The sequence below is a fragment of the Hypomesus nipponensis genome, chromosome 27 (assembly GCF_054491055.1).
Source record: "Hypomesus nipponensis isolate SF chromosome 27, ASM5449105v1, whole genome shotgun sequence".
NCBI classification, from domain to species: Eukaryota; Metazoa; Chordata; class Actinopteri; order Osmeriformes; family Osmeridae; genus Hypomesus; species Hypomesus nipponensis.
The window spans coordinates 12,327,314-12,346,265 of NC_140387.1; the positions used below are offsets into that span (position 1 = coordinate 12,327,314).

General features: G+C 44.3%; 2 protein-coding genes and 1 pseudogene across 4 annotated transcripts in view; 2 read left to right on the forward strand and 1 right to left on the reverse strand.

Annotated features, from left to right (window-relative positions):
• The first annotated feature begins 4,411 nt into the window (after nt 1-4,411).
• On the forward strand, nt 4,412-5,614 carry LOC146220823 (uncharacterized; annotated as a pseudogene).
• A 4,198-nt stretch (nt 5,615-9,812) lies between these two features.
• On the reverse strand, nt 9,813-11,090 carry LOC146220824 (uncharacterized). The gene has a single exon (XM_084694102.1). The coding sequence runs from the start codon at nt 11,088-11,090 to the stop codon at nt 10,344-10,346; it is 747 nt and encodes a 248-aa protein (XP_084550228.1). The 3' UTR covers nt 9,813-10,343.
• A 7,223-nt stretch (nt 11,091-18,313) lies between these two features.
• The window catches only part of pi4kaa (phosphatidylinositol 4-kinase, catalytic, alpha a), a 118,622-nt gene continuing 117,983 nt past the window's right edge, over nt 18,314-18,952 (forward strand). For 2 of the 3 annotated variants that reach the window (XM_084693901.1, XM_084693900.1), the window contains exon 1: nt 18,314-18,697. In XM_084693901.1, the coding sequence (XP_084550027.1) occupies nt 18,602-18,697 (96 nt within the window). In that variant the 5' untranslated portion in view covers nt 18,314-18,601. The remainder of the gene's footprint in view (nt 18,698-18,952) is intronic. The other variant, XM_084693899.1, reaches the window with a different exon arrangement.

The following is an 18,952-nucleotide window of genomic DNA, read 5'->3' on the forward strand; positions in this document are numbered from 1 at the left end:
ATCTTTGTCACGCCCCAGAATTTACATCCAGACCAGCCCGAGGTAGCGTCTATCTCCGATACTAGTTTAGCTGCGCGCTGCTCTGTGTAGGCTACTTATAAGGAATTACAAAGAAGAACGTTTTGAATTATAACAAAGATATTGAAAATGGACCACGGTCGTAAATGCTGTGTTCCAGGCTGTACAGGGAAGGCTAACACTCACAGTCTTCCCAAGGAGCCAAACATTCAACAGGCATGGCTGCTGTTGTCTATGAGAAGATCCCGGCGAAGTTCGACACTCAATCATTCATTTGCTCTGAACATTTCACCCAAGACAGTTTTGACAACCTTGGACAATTTCAAGCAGGATTTGCTAGGAAGCTGAACCTGGAAAGAAGTGCTGTTCCGACCGTATGCTCATTGCAACCGCAAGCTATAAGGACTGTATGATGTTGTGCTAACAGTTATTAGCAATGCTAACGTTTCCTGTATATAGCATACCAGGTAGAATGCTAAATACTTTTCTACACACATCAAATGACTCTAGCTAGACTAGCTGTAGTCAGCATTAGAAGGGAAGCTTCCGAAAAATAGCCAGAAAACGAACAGCAGTCTGGCCTATTGCTAACGCCTGTCTAGATAATCTATTTGAAAGAACTGGAGAAAGGCAGGTTCTAGATACAGGATAAGTTAGCATTGCTAGTAACTGTTATTAATAACACCTAGGCTCTGTTCGAAAACTCTTAAAATGCGTCCTTCCTTCCTTCCTTTTAAGACAGCGAGGTCTGTTCGAAATGTCTTAAATCTTCTCTTCCTGTCTAATAAGATACCTTGAAATACGTCACATAAAGGTCATTTTTTAAGACAGCATATGAGCTGCCTTGCTGTCTTAATGGCGGCACGTATTACCCATAACTCTGTGCGCGGGGTTACCGTGAGCAACAAGTTAAACAGACTCCTTTGACCGCCATTGCTCTAAGTTTTTACGATTCATATTTCAGCTAAACGGTACTTGTAAATCAGCATCTGAATAAAAATGTATCGAGAAGTGGGCAGTGTAGTTGCTGAAAATGTACTTATTTTATTGATAACACTCCTAATTTGTAAATATGCTCCGACTTTTCGATAACGTATAGTAGCTAGCATTGCTGTGCAGTGCAGACACTAGCTAGTTGCTGCGTTTTATCATAATCCTATCAAATGAGTGAAATACAAACACAAATGTTATGAGCTATTGAGCCTATATCTAACACAAGTTTAAATACAGCTTAACTTGACTTAGTGTGACAATAAACTCAACGCAATTGACTGCCGTCTGACAAAGCGCGCTAGTGCGAGCACATAAGTACACGCAGCGCCATGACGTACATCCTGTCTTAATAGGCTGTTCGAAAACAACGGTTTTTAAGATACCTTACCCCGAAGAGAGCTGTCTCGTTAGACACCTGTCTAGTAAGACATCAAGGATTAAGACAGCTGTCTAAGTTTTCGAACAGAGCCCTAGACTGTAGGCATGTAAACAAGTTTAGCTTGCTAGTTAACTCAAAAGCATAGGTAGAATGTGTGATAATTTAGCCTAGTTTATTGGCAATGGGGCTAACGTTGATTCATGTTCCTGGCTGTGTTTCATTCAAATAAATAACATGTGTAATGAAAATCTACAATTCACGATGCATGTTTGTCCAGATCTTTGTCATGTTATTTTACAGCAAGATATCTAGAGCTAGCCTAGCTAACTAACTGAAGCCGAGTAGAATCACGATATGGTTTGGTTGGTAAGCTGTAGCCTAACGTTCTACCCACCTAAGTCAATCCAGTTTGCTTCAACAACAGAAGTGGAAACAGGTAATGTTATCATTTCAAATGATATATAGTCAATCTGTTGAAAACAGTGTTGTGTAGACACAATAGATTTATTTGCGCGTTTTTATTTCATTTCTCCAACTTCGGTGTTTCAGCGAGTGTTGGCCATGTTTCGTTTTTGCTCCCAGCTTCACTCGTTGATAACCAACCAATCAGCGCGCAGCTCATCTAAATATTAATGAGCATACCATAAAAGGAGAAAAGCTAGTGTTTTTTCCCGGGAACATTTCAGAGGATCTGTCAGAGGGCATAGAACAGCACCCGGGCCATTTTCAACCCAACCAATGTTACATACCCTATTTGGAGACCTTAAGGAACAGTGTGAAATACCCCAAAAACCCAGTCAATTGCCCCTTTAACTTAGGTATTCATCAGGGAACTAAAGCACATCAAATCGCAGACTTAATATAGTCTCCCGGCGTATAACTAAGCGAATTACATTTTGTACGAGATTGCTCGGCTGAACCAGGAAAGGATATCCCATGTCTGCCAACAATAGAATGAATGAATGGATACTTTATTAATCGCAAGGGAAATTTTGGTCACTAGTAGTTTATACACATATACACTTATACACGTCACCGACATACATACATAAATCACATATACATACACATAGGGAGAGCATATTCACACAGAGAGAGTGTTTTCAGATAGAGGAAAAGGTCCGACCCTATTGTACAGAGTGCAATGATTATGAGTGTCAGTGTCCAGGAGGACAGTGATCTGGTGCTGCTGGTGTGGATAGTGTGTGTGTGTGTTTGGAAAGTGCAAAGAGCAAAGTGCTAGTGCAGAATGTGTAAGTGGTAAGGTTGTAAAGTCTGTGCATGGGACTGAGATGAGATGAGCAGGGGAGGGCAGACTGAGGTAGACCCATGCAGAGAAGTCCATCTCCTTCCCCCTCCCCTTCTGGGTGGCATTAAAAAGCTGAATGGCCCTGGGGACAAAGGACTTCCTCAGCCTGTCAGATGAGCATGACAGTGACAGGAGTCTGCCACTGAATGTGCTCAGGGAAACCTGCTTAGGGTCCTTCTCTCCGCCACTGTAGTGAGGCAGTCCAGTTCAGAGCCAGCTCCCGCCTTCCTCACCAGCCTGTCCAGTTGCCATACATCCCTCTTCTTTATGCTGCCTCCCCAGCACACCACAGCATAAAAAAGGACGCTGGCAACAACAGACTGGTAGAACATGCACCGGAGTTTGCTGCAGACATTGAAAGACCTCAGCCTCCTCAGGAAGTAGCGTTGGCTCTGCCCCTTTTTGTAGATTGCATCAATGTTGGCTGACCAGTCCAGTTTATTGTCCATGTGAACACCTAAGTATTTGTAGGTGTTGACCACCTCCACACTGACCCCCTCGATGGAGACTGGTAGCAGAGGAGGCTGGGACCTCCTAAAGTCCACCACTATCTCCTTGGTCTTGGTGGCGTTCAGCTGCAGGTGGTTATTCCTACACCACTGCACAAAGTTTTCCACCAAGCTCCTGTACTCACCCTCCTGTCCATCCCTGATACATCCCACAATAGCAGAGTCGTCAGAGAACTTCTGGATGTGGCATGACTCCGTGTTGTAGGTGAAGTCAGATGTGTACAGGGTGAATAGGACTGGTGAGAGCACAGTCCCCTGTGGAGCACCAGTGCTGCACAACACAGTCTCAGAGACACAGTCCTTCAGTCTGACGAACTGTGGTCTCTCGGTCAGATAGTCAGTGATCCAGGATACCAGGACGTTCACCCCCATCTGCAAGAGCTTGTCACTCACTCTGAGGGGCTGGATGGTGTTAAAGGCACTAGAGAAATCAAAAAACATGATTCTCACAGCACCTTTCCCCTTGTCCAGATAAGTGTGCCTTGTGCATTAGGTAGACTATGGCATCTTCCACGCCCACCTTCTCCTGGTAGGCAAACTACAGCAAACTTCTGTGAGTATTAACTTAAGTCTGGAAACAATATGAACATTTTGTAAACTTTTGAAATTCCAATATATTTATTCATAAATATCAAATATCAGTGTTCAGAAAACTTTGTGTTGATAATCAGAATCAGAAGGGATTTTATTTTGCCATGAATGTTTGCACAAACAAGGAATTTACTTTGGCAAGTAGGTGCATACATTAACATATAGGAATCTTGAAACTAAAATATGTGGTCTAAACTATACAAGAGGAGCCAAGTCTAGCTAATACTAAGGGGATTTAGAATAAAAAATAAAATATAAGTAGCCATAATTACAATCTAACCTAAAAATACAGATAGTGCAAAGAGAAGGATACAATTGTCGAATTGCAATGTGCAGGGTGTCATTGTGCAGATTGTGATTTAAAAGTCCGTAAGAGTCCTTGGCCTTGTTAAAGTGGCCAACAGCGGATGGGAAGAAACTGTTCTTGTGGCGTGAAGTTTTGGTCTTGATGGACCGCAGCCTTTTGCCGGAGGGGAGTAGCTGGAACAGGGAGTGCCCAGGGTGGGAGGGGTCGGCCACAATCTTCCTCGCTCGCCTCAGGGACCTTGAGGTGTGCAGATCCTCGAGGGAAGGCAGATTGCAGCCGATCACCGTCTCAGCAGTGCGGATGATATGCTGCAGTCTGCTCTTGTCCTTGGCAGTGGCAGCAACGTACCAGATGGTGATAGAAGAGATGAGGATGGACTCAATAATGGCTGTGTAGAAGTGCACCATTATCGTCTTTGGCAGGTTGAATTTCTTCAGCTGCCGTAGGAAGTACATCCTCTGTTGTGCTTTTTTGGTGAGGGAGCTGATGTTCAGTTCCCACTTGAGGTCCTGGGAGAGGATGGTGCCCAGGAAGCGGAAGGACTCCACAGTGCTGACTGGGGAGTCACTCACGGTGATGGGGTGAGAGGGGCTGTGTTCTTCCTGAAGTCCACAACCATCTCCACTGTCTTAAGAGCATTGAGCTTTAAGTTGTTCTGGCTACACCAGGTCACCAGGTTGTCAGCTTCCCACCTGTAGTTAGACTCATCCCCGTCAGAGATGAGCCCAATGAGGGTGGTGTCGTCCGCAAACTTCAAGAGTTTGACAGATGGATGGCTCGAGGTGCAGCTGTTGGTGTACAGGTAGAAGAGCAGAGGAGAAAGGACGCAGCCCTGAGGAGATCCGGTGCTGATGGACTGGGAGTCAGAGACTTGTGTTCCCAGCTTAATGCACTGCTTCCTGTCAGACAGGAAGTCTGTGATCCACCTGCAGGTGGAGTCGGGCACGTTCAGCTGGGAGAGCTTGTCCTGGAGCAGGGCGGGGATGATGGTGTTGAAGGCAGAGCTGAAGTCCACAAACAGGATCCTGGCATAGGATGCTGGGGAGTCAAGATGCTGTAGGGTGAAGTGGAGGGCCATGTTAACGGCATCATCTACCGACCTGGTGGCTCTGTAGGCAAACTGCAGTGTGTCCAGGAAGGGGTCTGTGATGGATTTGACGTGTGCCAGCACAAGGCACTCAAAAGACTTCATTACCACAGAGGTCAGGGCGACGGCTCTGTAGTCATTATGTCCTGTTGGCCTTGGCTTTTTGGGCACAGGGATGATGGTGGAGGACTTGAAACAAGCTGGCATCTTTTTAGGCACAAAATACATACAATTGTGTTATTTATGTACTAATATTTACTGAAGGGCAAGATCAACACAACAATACTTGTGTACTGTACTTATCTATATTATTTTATTATATTAAGATACACAATAATGGGTGAAAGAAGGACGGGTTGACAGATTACTGTTACCCAACAATGCATCTTTTGAAAATACAGCACACACCTCCAACTACTGATAGTGACAATATAAAAAGAGCCTAGAAAGTGCTGCCAAAAGACCCTTTAAGTTTCCTTCTGGTTGGCCAAAGTGCCTCTATGTTGTGGGATCTTTGGGGAAAACGCAAAGGCTTTCTGCAGAAAGGGTTTTCTTCTTTCTTTATTTCCAATTTTCTGTTTTAATACACTTCAGTTCACTTAAATTATGATCAATTTAACTGTAACTTATTTCTGATTAATGCAGTTTGATAAACAAGTCATATTTATTTGGACAATTAAATATACAAAGACAAAATCGTTTTTACTTTGGTAATTTTCCATCCCACATACAATATAGATGCGTACAGACAAATATTTATTGATATCTTTATATTTAACATTGTTTTTTCTCATGGAGAGAGGGTGATTTTGTGTTTGTATGTGCAATATATGAGGCTTGTCTGTATGTTAGTTTTGACATGCTGATACTAACTACTGTTAATCTGACGTTGTCATACTCATAATTTTAGTCAGAATATGAGTCTGATAACTCTCCGTTGGGCTGTGACTATGGGGCGTGTTTCAACCGAACTCGTAGAAAAAAATGCCTCTTCACTCAATTGGGTAGACCTACAACCAATCAGAGCAAAGTAATATGTTGTTTGTTGAAAACTAAATCAACCCAAGCGCTCTTTGGTCAAATCAAATCAAATCAAATTTATTTGTATAGCCCTTTTTACACGCAAGCATGTCACAGAGGGCTTCACATACCCCCATAGAACTGCCCCTCAACCAACCTAAACCCTCAAGGAAGACAAGGAAAAACTTCCAGAAAAACTCCCAACGGGAGAAAAAATGGAAGAAACCTTGGGAGGAGCAATTCAGAGAGGGATCCCCTCCTCCAGAGACGGTTGGCAAGAGAGAGGAGCAGAACACAAGCTAAACATAGTCATACAGTGTCAATGGGTTTTGAAACACCAAAAATCCATTGTTCGGCTTTATAGACGTTGGATGGGACCTGGAAACTCGCTGTTGGCCGTCATGGAGGCTGGTTTCCAGTTGACGACCTGGTCCAGCGTTGGTAGACCAACGACCAGGCAGGTCCTGACAGCTCAGACCCCCCACACCACAGGGGATGTGTGGGGGGGACAGAGAGGAGAACAGAGAGAGAATGCCAGGAGCAGCTAACAGTTTCAGTCGTAATAGAATGAGATCCCCACCGGTCAAGTGTGGACTAGTGCAGCAATTTAACAAAGCTAAGAGGGTATTTGATGCAGCCCCACACACCAAGACAGCGACAGCCCCCCTTGGTTGGAACATGAAATCTGTTCCGGGGGAAACAACTCTAAAATAGGTTATATTTATACGAATAAGGATGAAAACAACCAGCCCCCCGTTGTCTCCAACTAGTAAACTATAACAATTAAAATATACAGCAACGGAACTATTACAGTAACAATATACAATAACAGGTTTACTTTATTTGTAAAATTTAAATGGGCAGTGTGAACATAAGTTAAAATTACAATTTAAAAGTTACATGTGATACACACATAGGCAAACGCACACCCAAGGTTTACATAGAAAGTACACACATTTAACAATCATAGGATTGACTAAACAAGAACGTTTTTAATCTAGTTTTAAATGTCGAAACAGTATCAGCCTCCCTAATTGAGACAGGGAATTTGTTCCAGAGAAGAGGTGCTCTATATGAGAACGCCCTACCTCCAGCAGTTTTTTCTTAATTTTGGGTATTACCAGATAGCCGGCATCTTGAGATCTTAGAGTCCTTGCGGGGCAATAGGGTACAAGGAGACCGGAGAGGTACAGTGGTGCCAATCCATGTAGAGATTTGTAAGTTAGTAGTAAAACTTTGAAATCAGCTCTGGCTTGGATAGGGAGCCAGTGTAAAGAGATAAGAGTAGAGGTTATATGATCAAACTTTCTTGTTTTTGTCAATAGTCTAGCAGCAGCATTTTGTACCCGCTGTAAATTTTTCAAGTAGGTAATTGGGAGGCCAGAGAACAACACATTGCAGTAGTCCAATTGGGACGTAACAAAAGCATGTATTCGTTTTTCAGCATCATCCTTTGAGAGGAATTTTCGTATTTTGGCAATATTACGTAGATGGAAAAATGCAGTTCTGGTGATTTGTTTAATATGATACTCAAACAAAAGGTCTGGGTCCAATGTGACTCCTACATTTTTTACCAACTGGCTTTGAGATACTTTGACACCATCTAAGTTTAAGGTCAGATTGGATAAATTATTTCTGTATTTTTTAGGGCCGAAAATTTGAACCTCGGTTTTATCCGAATTAAGAAGAAGGAAATTTGCTGTCATCCAAGTTCTCAACCCGGAAACACATTTTTCCATAGCATGTGGAAATTCTCCAGGCTTTATGGACATGTATAGCTGAGTATCATCTGCATAACAGTGAAAATTTACCCCAGAGCTTCTAATTATGTTTCCTAAAGGCAACATATAGAGTGAAAATAACAGAGGGCCTAGAACTGAACCCTGTGGTACTCCGTATTTTACAGTAGTGCTCCTGGATGAGCAACCATCATAGTGGACATATTGTGATCTATCAGATAGATACGATCTAAACCACTGAAGTGAAGTACCAGAGATCCCAACATAGTTCTCCATACGCTCCAGGATAATCTCATATTCCACAGTGTCAAATGCTGCACTAAGGTCTAGAAGAACCAGAACAGAGATAGAGCCCGCGTCAGAGGCTAATAATAGATCATTGACTACCTTAGCTAATGCAGTTTCAGTGCTGTGGTGAAGACGAAATCCAGACTGGAGAGGTTCATAAAGCTGATTTGAGGAGAGGTGCTCAGTTAGCTGTTGTGCCACAGCTTTTTCTAAAATTTTGGAGAGAAATGGCAAATTTGAAATTGGCCTATAGTTGCTAATACAACCTGGATCCAGGTTTGGTTTTTTAAGAAGGGGCTTAATAATAGCTTGTTTGAAATTGTCAGGGACTTGTCCAGTTATAATAGATTCATTAATAATACTAAGCATGGGAGGTCCAATAATAGGGAGAAGTTCCCTACAAAGTTTGGCAGGGAGGGGATCAAGAAGGCAGCTGATGGGTTTCGAGGAATCTACCAGCTCGATGAACGCTTCCATAGAAATAGGGTTAAAGTGAGTAAGAGCCTCAACATGCAGCATGCTGGGTATAGAGTCAAATTCCGTGTTGATGGCCACTCCTCCAGGCCTAGTCTGTAGTTTTTCCCTTATTGCATAGATTTTTTGGTCAAAGAAATCTAAGAAATCATTGGGAGAGAGATCTGAACTAACACAGAGTGTACTTTTCTTAGTGAGTTTTGCAACAGTATCAAATAGGAACTTTGTGTTGTGTTTGTTCTTACTAATCAATTTCGAGAAATATTCTGATCTGGACCTGATGAGGACTTGCTTGTACTCAATTTGGCTGTCCTTCCAGGCCAGGCGGAAAACCTCCAATTTAGTGGTACGCCACTTAAGCTCTAATTTTCGAGTGGACCTCTTGAGAGTGCGGCTTTCCTCTGAATACCATGGAGCCATTTTCTTGTCTTTTCTTTTCCTTGGTTTGAGTGGGGCAACAGAATCTAGGGATAACTGAAGAACCAAATTCAGATCCCTTGTTTTAGCATTTAATGATTTATTTGGGACGTCCAGTGCTTCTAGTGCAGCAGGTAGAATATTAGCCAGTTCCATAGCTGTGTTTGGGGTTATGCAGCGGCTAGTAGAAATATTCTGGGTGCCTTCAAGGCTCTGGTAGAGATCCATTTTAAAGGTAACCAGGCAGTGGTCTGATAATATAGGATTGTGGGGGTGGACAATGATGTCACTAATCTTGATTCCCTGTGTGAGAACTAAATCCAATGTATGCGAGTGAAGATGGGTAGGTTTAGAAACCACCTGAGTGAGACCTGTGGAATCCAATAGAGCAGTAAAGGCCTTACTTAGAGGATCTTTTGGGTCATCCACATGGATGTTAAAATCACCCATAATTAAGACATTATCAGTATATGTCACAAGATCAGCACTCAAATCTGCAAATTCCTCTAGGAAGAGGGAATACGGGCCGGGGGGCCGGTATAGAGTAACTAAACTAAATGAGGGAGGGGGGGCAATAGTAGAAGAATTAGTCCTTTTTAGAGTAGTTGGTGGTTTCATGCAAATTATCTCAAATGATTTAAAGGTATTTAGAGATTTTAGGCTAAGGTCGAAGCTAGCTTTATATATCATAGCAACACCGCCACCTTTCTTTGAGACACGAGGGATGTGTGAGTACGCAAAATCCGGAGGCGATGCTTCATTCAGGGAGGAATATTCTTCAGGTTTTAACCAGGTTTCGGTGAGTCCAATCAGGTCCAGGTTGCATTCAGACATCAGATCATTAATCAAAACGGCCTTTGGGGATAGAGATCTGATGTTTAGGAGCCCAACATTCCAGTATGGGTTTTTGGCAGCTTTAGACGTAGGTAATCCTTCTGAAAAGGTGGCACTGCTATCACAAAACTTAGTAGGAAGAGCAATGGGGGAGCAAGGCTGAATACATATCAAATTGGTATAATTCCTAATAATTGAGGGCCGGAATTTGGAAAAATGGCGGGGGACAGACACCGTCTCAATGGGAGAAACAACATCAGCATCCACGCTGGCTACACTACAAGCTGAGCTATCGGGCCCCCAACAGCTCACAACATGCCTATCAACATATCTATCAGACTCTCTAAGAGACTGTGGCCCGGCTTGTTCTAGTGAGTGTCAGGCCTGCTCTAAAATAGCTTCAATATTCCTAGACAAAAGAAAAGCACCTCTCCAGCTAGGATGGAGCCCGTCACTTTTCAACAAGCCAGGTTTGGCCCAGAAACGAGACCAATTATCTACAAATCCTAAACCCTGTTCTGAGCAAAAGCGAGCCAACCAGCGGTTGAGAGAGACAAGCCTGCTGTAGATCTCGTCAGTCCCCCTAACAGGTAGTGGGCCAGAGACTATTACTCGATGCCGACTCATCTTTTGAGCAAGGTCACATGCCCGAGCTATATTAACCTTCGTGACCTCTGACTGCCTCAGCCTTACATCATTGGTGCCGACATGAATGACAATATTCTTATACCTATCATCAGTGCGTGCGCCATGTGCCTTAGCTTGGGCCTTTGCCTTAGCCCTAGTGCTAGCCAGCACCCTAAGATTAGCTTCTATGTCGGTAGCTCTGGCCTCCGGTACACAGTAAACTGTCGCTGGTTGCTCTAATCTAATGTTACGAGTGATGGAGTCACCGATCACTAACGTCTGAGGAGTCCCACTCCCACCATGCTGCAAAGGTGAAACCGGTGGGGCTAAACTTGAGTTCTCCCTCACGCTAGGACTCCCTGTCTGTGATGTTGCGCCAGTCGCATCTAAAGTTACTAGCATACGTTCTTCCTCAAGCGACTGAACGCGACTCTCTAACAGAGTCAACTTATCGAACAAAATGGCACATGTAGGACAAAGTGAGTGGTCGTGAAACATTATAGTTAATTTACGTGAATAGTTTATGCCAACCAAGATAATCCGTCAAGAGCGTTGAGTTGGTTAGTTCAACGGGAACAGTAGCGTCGAGCTCCAAGGAAGAAAGCCGCGCCGAGTAAACCTATAACTAGACAGTAGATGTATGGATTAAATCGGTAAAGACAAAATAAATGAATAAACGAATTAATATATAATAGCGGTTAACAAGAAAAAGTTTGGGAAAAGTTTGGAGCAGCTCAGGTGCAGCGCGGTATGTCGTCAGACAGGAAAAACCGGTGACGTTTGGTGACGTTGTTGATTACGTTACTTTTGATCATCTGTCCATCATCGTATAAAGCCCGCCCTGACAATTTGATTGGTCCTAACAGCTCGGGTAGCTGCATGTGTTTCCTTAGCATTCCTGTTCATTACACTACCCGTAGACGTAGATATGTCACGAAGTATATACGGTCAACTTCTAACCTTCACTACCTATCCAGATCTTCTCCACCTGCCCTCTCTCTTTCTTTAGGGCTCTGGAACTGCCAGTCTGCTGTGAACAAGGCAGACTTCATCCCGGCGTTTGCATCTCATGCTTCTCTTCATACCCTTGCCCTGACAGAGATGTGGATCCGCCCAGAGAACACTGCAACTCCAGCTGCTCTCCGTCAACCACTCCTTCACTCACTCACCCCGCTCAACCGGGCGGGGTGGTGGGACAGGTTTGCTTCTTTCCCCACATATTAAATACACATCCACACCACTCCATGTTACTGCCAAATCATTTGAACACCATTATGTGATGCAGTGGCGTAACTATAGGGAGTGCAGGGAGTACAGCTGCACTAGGGCCCGTGGCGAAAGGGGGCCCGTCCTCGATCTCAAGTGAGAACTCTACCTGAAGAACTGACCGGGCCCCTCGCTCCGCATAAATCACAGAAAGGTTAACATATGATCCAGTCCGATCAATTCGCAAACATTTCTCAATTATGGTGTCAGTTATTCTCACCTGTCCAATAAACATTTTAACAATAGTCAGTCTTAACAACAGCAAATAATTCATTTTGCCTCATTTGCCTTTTGCTGAATGAAACGAATTTAGTTTTTATTAAGTAATATTGTCTGTGTAATATGTTGTCAAAGATTCTATAGCCCACCCACGCGTTGTGATCGTTTGCCATTCTGTTGTGTTGCATTGCGTTGCATGTTGAGTAATTGCGGTAAGTAGGCTACCCCATGCCCTTCATTCAAAAACACAAAAGTGGCTGCAGGAAGCGGCACGCACGAAAAGAGCAGGATGAAAGGGTGGCAAAACTGGCAAAATTATCTTCATTTGGATTCGTGGTGAGGTGTTCAAGAGGACGCTACGTCTGACCCCCAGCCCAACAGCAATGAGTGAAACTCAGCCACCAGGGTAGGCTAACGTTTACTTAAGCAATACGGTACGAGAGGCAGTACTTTATCGCCAATAAAGTACGTGTTCAAGGGTGTTGTTAGGCCCGACGCGCAGCGGAGGTCATGTAATTGCGTGGCTACGAAGCTCAAATTAAATAAGTGGATGTCTAGTTAGCAACTAATCGCTAGACCTGAGCATCCGTCCAACTTTTCAGTAGCTAGACCAGTACGCTAGTTAGCACTGATAGCACGGGACAGTGCAATATTATTGCTCAAAAATTAACCGAATGTTGCTAGTTTAGCTTGCTAACCAATAAATTGCTGCACACCAGTACTTGTAGACAGTCTTTTTCTTAAGCAACATTTTAGTTATTCTGAGTGCGCACTAATACGGAACGCTCCCGTTTTAAGGTAAATGTAATAAGGCGTACAGCACTTAATGCTCAATAAACCACACCCCGTGACTCACTCTCAACCAATCAGAATGCTTGATTGCAACCACCCGTATTATAATGTCTGGTATAGCCTATTGAATGCATTTAGACACGGCTATTAAACGTCATTAAATGCACGTATAGGCACAAGGCAGCAGCCAGGTTAGATATTGAAAACAATGTGCAGGATGTTGTTGGAAAATAACTTAAGCTAGATAGGCTAAACGTTAAGCTAGCTAACAAAAATCTAATCAAACATTCACCAATAAATTCACAATGTGTATTGTAATAAGCAGTGTTGGGAAAGTTCACTTTCTACATGAACTAACTACTTCAGTTCATAGTTCATAATTCAAAATGTTGAACTAAGTTCAAAGCTCCAAATAATGAACTAGTTCAGTTCTTTTTTCAATATGTGGCTGCCGTCTGCAATACCGCTCTCTGCCTCTACGCAATTCGGCTTTCTCACACTTGCCATGCATAGACAGTAGAAGACAGAAAGCACACCAGCGATTGACAGGTTGGGTAACCTTGGACACAAGACTGTTAACGGTGTGTTTTTAGCCTGGAAGTCTCTAGAAATCAGGCACCTTATTAAACGAAATTGAAAAGAGTGAACGTGCCCTTCACAGACACCAGAATGAATGCGTCCACTGCACAGTATCGTTCATCAGGCAGTAATACAGTAGGCTACGTTTAGTTCACGTTCACCAAAATTATGAGCGAGTTCATGAACGTGTTAAGACGCAACACTGATAATAAGTACATTTCCATGCGCCTCGCTAAGATCAACACTCAATAATTTCGTCTGACGACAAGTGGGTTAAGGGGCCCGTTGCTGAGATCTGCACTCGGCCCGCCAAGTCATTGTTACGCCACTGATGTGATGCCAACTGATCCTATCAAAGGATGCTTATTTATTCTTTATCGCCCACCAGGACCGCTAGCCGACTTTGTGGAGGAGCTGGACATGCTCCTCAGCGTCCTCCCGGATGATGGAACCCCCCTGATAGTCCTTGGGCACTTCAACATCCACCTCCAAGGAACGCAGGCTGTCAACTTCTTGTCTCTCTTGACTTCCTTCGACCTGGCGCTGCTGAGCACACCGGTGACCCACAAGGCAGGCAAACTGCTAGACTCATCCTTACACGTAACTGTATCACTGACTTAAACTCTGTTACCCCACTACACATTTCTGATCACTACTTTATCCAATTCTCTGTCTCTCTCCCTCCAACCCCTCCTCCCTCCCCTCCCCTTGTACGTTTCCGGCGCTCCCTATCCCCCTCCCATTTCTCCTCAATTGTAACATCCTTCCTCCCTCCCATTGACAAGTTCTTGTCCCACCCCACTAACACTGCCACAGACTCCTTGTTAACCACTTTAACTGCATCCCTTGACTCTCTCTGTCCCCTGTCAACCAGGCCTGCACGATCTTCTCCCTCCTGCCCGTGGCTTACGGATGTTATTCGTGAAGAACGGTCCACCCTTCGGGCAGCTGAGAGGAGATGGTGCAAGTCCAAAGATGGTCTGGACCTTGATAAGTATCACTCCCTCCTTAAATCCTTCTCTTCTCACATAACTGGTGCTAAAACCCACTACTTTCTGAACAAAATTAACTCTGCTTCAAAACCCCACAAATTTTTCTCTGCTTTCTCCACCCTTCTTAACCCACCTCCCTCACCTCCTCCCTCCACCCTGATAGCACACACTTTTCCACCTTCTTTGAGAAAAAAGTCGTCGACATTAGCAGTCGGTTCGCTAAACCCACGTATCCTACCCTCTCACCCTCCATGACTGACGCAACTAAATATCTTAACTCTTTCTCTCCCGTCCGAGGCAGAGATCTCTGACCTCATTCCCTCTCAACGCCCCACCTCCTGTCCCCTTGATCCTATCCCCTCCCCTCTCTTTCAAACCATCTCCCCCTCCATCATAACTTTTCTTCTCCATGTCCTAAACTCCTCTCTTACCTCCGGCACCTTCCCCTCTGCCTTCAAACAGGCCAGAGTTACCCCTCGACTCAAAAAACTCTTCCTTAACCCTGCCGTCCTCCAGAACTACAGACCGGTATCATTGTTACCCTTCTTTTCAAAAACTATTGAACGTGCTGTACCAACTGTCAAACTCTCTCAGAACAACCTGCTTGACCCCAACCAATCGGGCTTCAAGCCACTCCACAGAGACTGCCCTCCTTTCAGTCACCACTGCCCTCCTGTCTGCCAGAGCGGCTTCGAGGTCATTCATCATCATTCTGCTGGACCTTTCTGCAGCGTTTGATACGGTTAACCACCAGATCCTGCTCTCCAGACTTTCTGAGATGGGCATCACTGGCACTGCACTCCAGTGGATCTCATCCTACCTATCGGGAAGATCCTACCAGGTCTCCTGGGGAGGAAAACTGTCAGGCCCTCGCCAGCTCTCCACTGGCGTCCCACAGGGCTCCGTTCTTGGACCCCTCCTCCTCTCTCTGTACATCACCTCGCTTGGACAAATCATCCCCTCCCATGGCTTCTCTTACCACTGCTACGCTGACAACACGCAGCTGTACCTGTTGTCCCCCTCGACTGATCCGGGGATCTCAGCTAGGATTGAGGCCTGCCTCACAGACATCTCCGCCTGGATGACCGAGCACCACCTCCGGCTGAACCTCGCCAAAACAGAACTTCTCATCATCCCGGCTAAACCCTCAATTTCCCATGATCTCTCAATCACCCTGGGATCTTCGACGGTGAACCCTTCATCCTCTGCCAGGAACCTTGGGGTTACCATCGATGACGAGCTCTCCCTCACGGCCCACATTGCTGCAGTCTCCCGGTCGTGTAGATTCACCCTCTACAACATCCAGAAGAACAGGAGATACCTGTCTGAGCACTCCACCCAGCTGCTAGTCCAAGCACTTGTCCTCTCCAAGTTGGACTACTGCAACACGCTGCTCGCTGGTCCCCCAGCATGCGCAACCCATCCTCTTCAGAGGATTCAGAACGCAGTGGGCCGCCTGGTCTACAATCTACCCAGACGCTCCCATGTTACCCCGCTCCTCATCTCTCTCTACTGGCTACCCATCACGGCCTGTATCAGATTCAAGACCCTGGTACTGACCTTCCGAGCAGTGAACGGGACTGCATCCGACTACATCAAGTCTCTCCTGCAGCCTTACACCCCCACCCGCCACCTACAGTCTTCTTCAGACAACCGCCTGGTGGTCCCACCCCTCAAGACTACCCGGTCCCAACACAAGCTCTTCTCCTGTCTGGCCCCCCAGTGGTGGAACCAGCTCCCCACCTCCATCAGGGACACTGACTGTCTCCCCACCTTCAAGAAAAGGCTCAAGACGCACTTGTCCCGGGAGTACAACGGCACTTAGGAATGCTTGCTTGATTGGACCTGATGTTAGTTTCCTCCAGGATCACAGACTCTTATTGAGAGACTTGTTTGCTCTTGTAGGTTAGTTATAACGAAGTTAACTCTTGAACTCTTGTACTCGCTGTGAAATATTTTACTGTTGATTATTCTATTACAGGTACAGTCTTGCACTTTTTGGGGTTCATGTTGTTTTAATTTAACTTGTATAACTGCATGCTCTTATGGGTCTTCCCTTTTGCACTTGTTTAGTTTTTCACAATGTATGCTTCATGTTTTGGCTGATTGCAATGTTTGGGACTACCTCGTTGTTATGATCAGTGACCTATGCTCTTTTGTAAAGCTCTCTCTTGGAGGTCGCTTTGGATAAAAGCGTCTGCTAAATGCATAAATGTAATGTAAGTGTAAACAAATAAAACCTGCTTCTGATGAGATCACCGTCTGCTTCATACTTTTAACATCATTATATTTGCCAATTTTCAAACTAGAAACACTTCAAATTTTTCCAAATAAGATACTCTTTCCATCCCTCCTTTTTCAAAAGTAAGAACATATTGTAATGCATTACTAAATATTTTTCTATCGTGATTTTATTAAATGTTTTTTCTCAGCTACCAGGCATGAAAACGGGTCAGGGGTGAAAAAGGTGAGAAGTATATACCCCTGTAAGGAGGTCCGGGTGCATGCTCCCCCATAAGAAAAATTTAAATAGTCCATATTTTAAAGCATCAATCTGAAGCATTTTTAGATACTTTTTTGCCAACCTGGGGAGAGCTGGAGAAACATAACTTAAGCCATGAGTCAAAAATTATTATTGCCTCCTTACTAAGTGTTATGCAAGCCATTTGATGCCAGCCTGTCACTGGGACTAACATTTACAGTATATGAGGCACAATGTGGTAAGGGCACCACAAATGGCTTAATGCATAACCCCCACAAGAGATGGTGGACATGCTGTAACTTAACTTGTCTACTCTTCCATCATGATTGACAGCCAATACAAGTACCAGCGTACTTTAAAGTCAAAATGCGTATCCGCTACACAAATTGCGTACAGGTTGGCAGGTCTGCTTATTGATATAACGGCAGGGAGAGACAGGGACTAAAAATAGGCCTTGGACTTTGATCCAGACCGGCCCACCAGAACCGGTCCCGTATACGCCACCACAGCGAGCGCCCTGCTAATGCATGCAAATTCTGCGAATTTTCAGGGGTGATTTGAGCGAAAAATTGTTTTTGGAGCTTGAAACAAACAAACATAGACGTTTGTCCAATTTGTAAAACGTTGTCTAGTTAAGGTAATTAGGTTTACGTTTCTTAGCCTGGTTTTCCGTCTTTATATAGTCTCAAATTAGCTTTCGATCTGTCAGTGTCACTGTTGTGTGTAGGCGGCACATACGTTCATTTGGAGCTTTAACTAGCTAGCTGGCTAACGTTGCGTTCTCTCCTGCTGTGTTCAATGACTCAATTCATCAAGCTGTAGCTAACGTTAGCTAAATCTATGTCAACAGAGCTCCTGGGTAACTTAACTTAGATATACCAGTAAAAATAAAAATGATTGAAACCATCATTCACCGAGGCCAGGTGCTTTCAGCTTCTGATGGTGGTTTGCACTGGTGATGCAAGGCCCTTCGTATTAATTTTCCATGCACTCGCACTCAATTCTGACACGCGCACCTGTTCGCAGTTCACTGAATATGAATACCCCCCCACCCCAAAAAAACATTTCTCATCGAATCTACACGATTCACGTTGGTCACCTGTTTTGGGTTCAAAACGGCAAATTTCGCCGAAAGGTGACGGATTTTCATGTCTGAGCTATACTTTCACAACATACTCTTACATTATTTATTGCACATACCTCTTTTAAAAACTAAAAAAAAAACTTTTTCACCATTCATTTTTTCAACTGCTTTCAGCAAACACACATTTTCTATTAACACAGTTGTTAATATTGTTTGAACGTTGTCTATTTTGTATGTAAATGTGTATTTCTCAATAGATACAATTTTAAAAGTCTTGGAGTTTGGAGCAAGGCGAGCCGCTGTTATGCGCAAGACCGGAACTGGAAAGATGGCGCGGTCCGTTCGCGCTCTGCTTGCCTCACTGCGCCACTGAGCACTTTCCATAGAAATGAATGGGGATGCCATCTTTAAAGAGCAGACTCGCTGTGTCTACTGTATATAAGCTGGGTACAACGCTTGGTCTACTTAAAAGGTCTATGCCTTCACTCAGCTTCAGTCTGTGTATGACAATTTGTCCACAGTTTATTTGGGACCCACGCTTGAAGATGCAGAAAAAATTAGATGTATAGTTAGTTTGCAGTCTGTCACCATAAACATGTCTGTGAAAGGAGGAACGAGAGGATTTTATTTTAACACTGTATTGTCCTTGGCACGATCGTTGGCTGCACACCGACCAGCTCCCGTAGATAAAGTGAGAATATGTTGTTAGTATTAAGTAGTTTAGTAAGCATTGAGGGCCCATCTTTATATGGCCGTTGTTGACTTACAGTGGAGACCTGTTTTGCATGTCAAATAGTATTATAAATAGTCGTTGGGGCCTGTTTTGCCGACAGTTATGGTTTCGCTGGGATGAAATGGCTAACGTTTGGCTCTAGCTTGCTAACTAGCAGCTACTCCACATTGGCAAAGCCGGGGTTATGCAGCAAGTTTCATACGTTTTATGGTT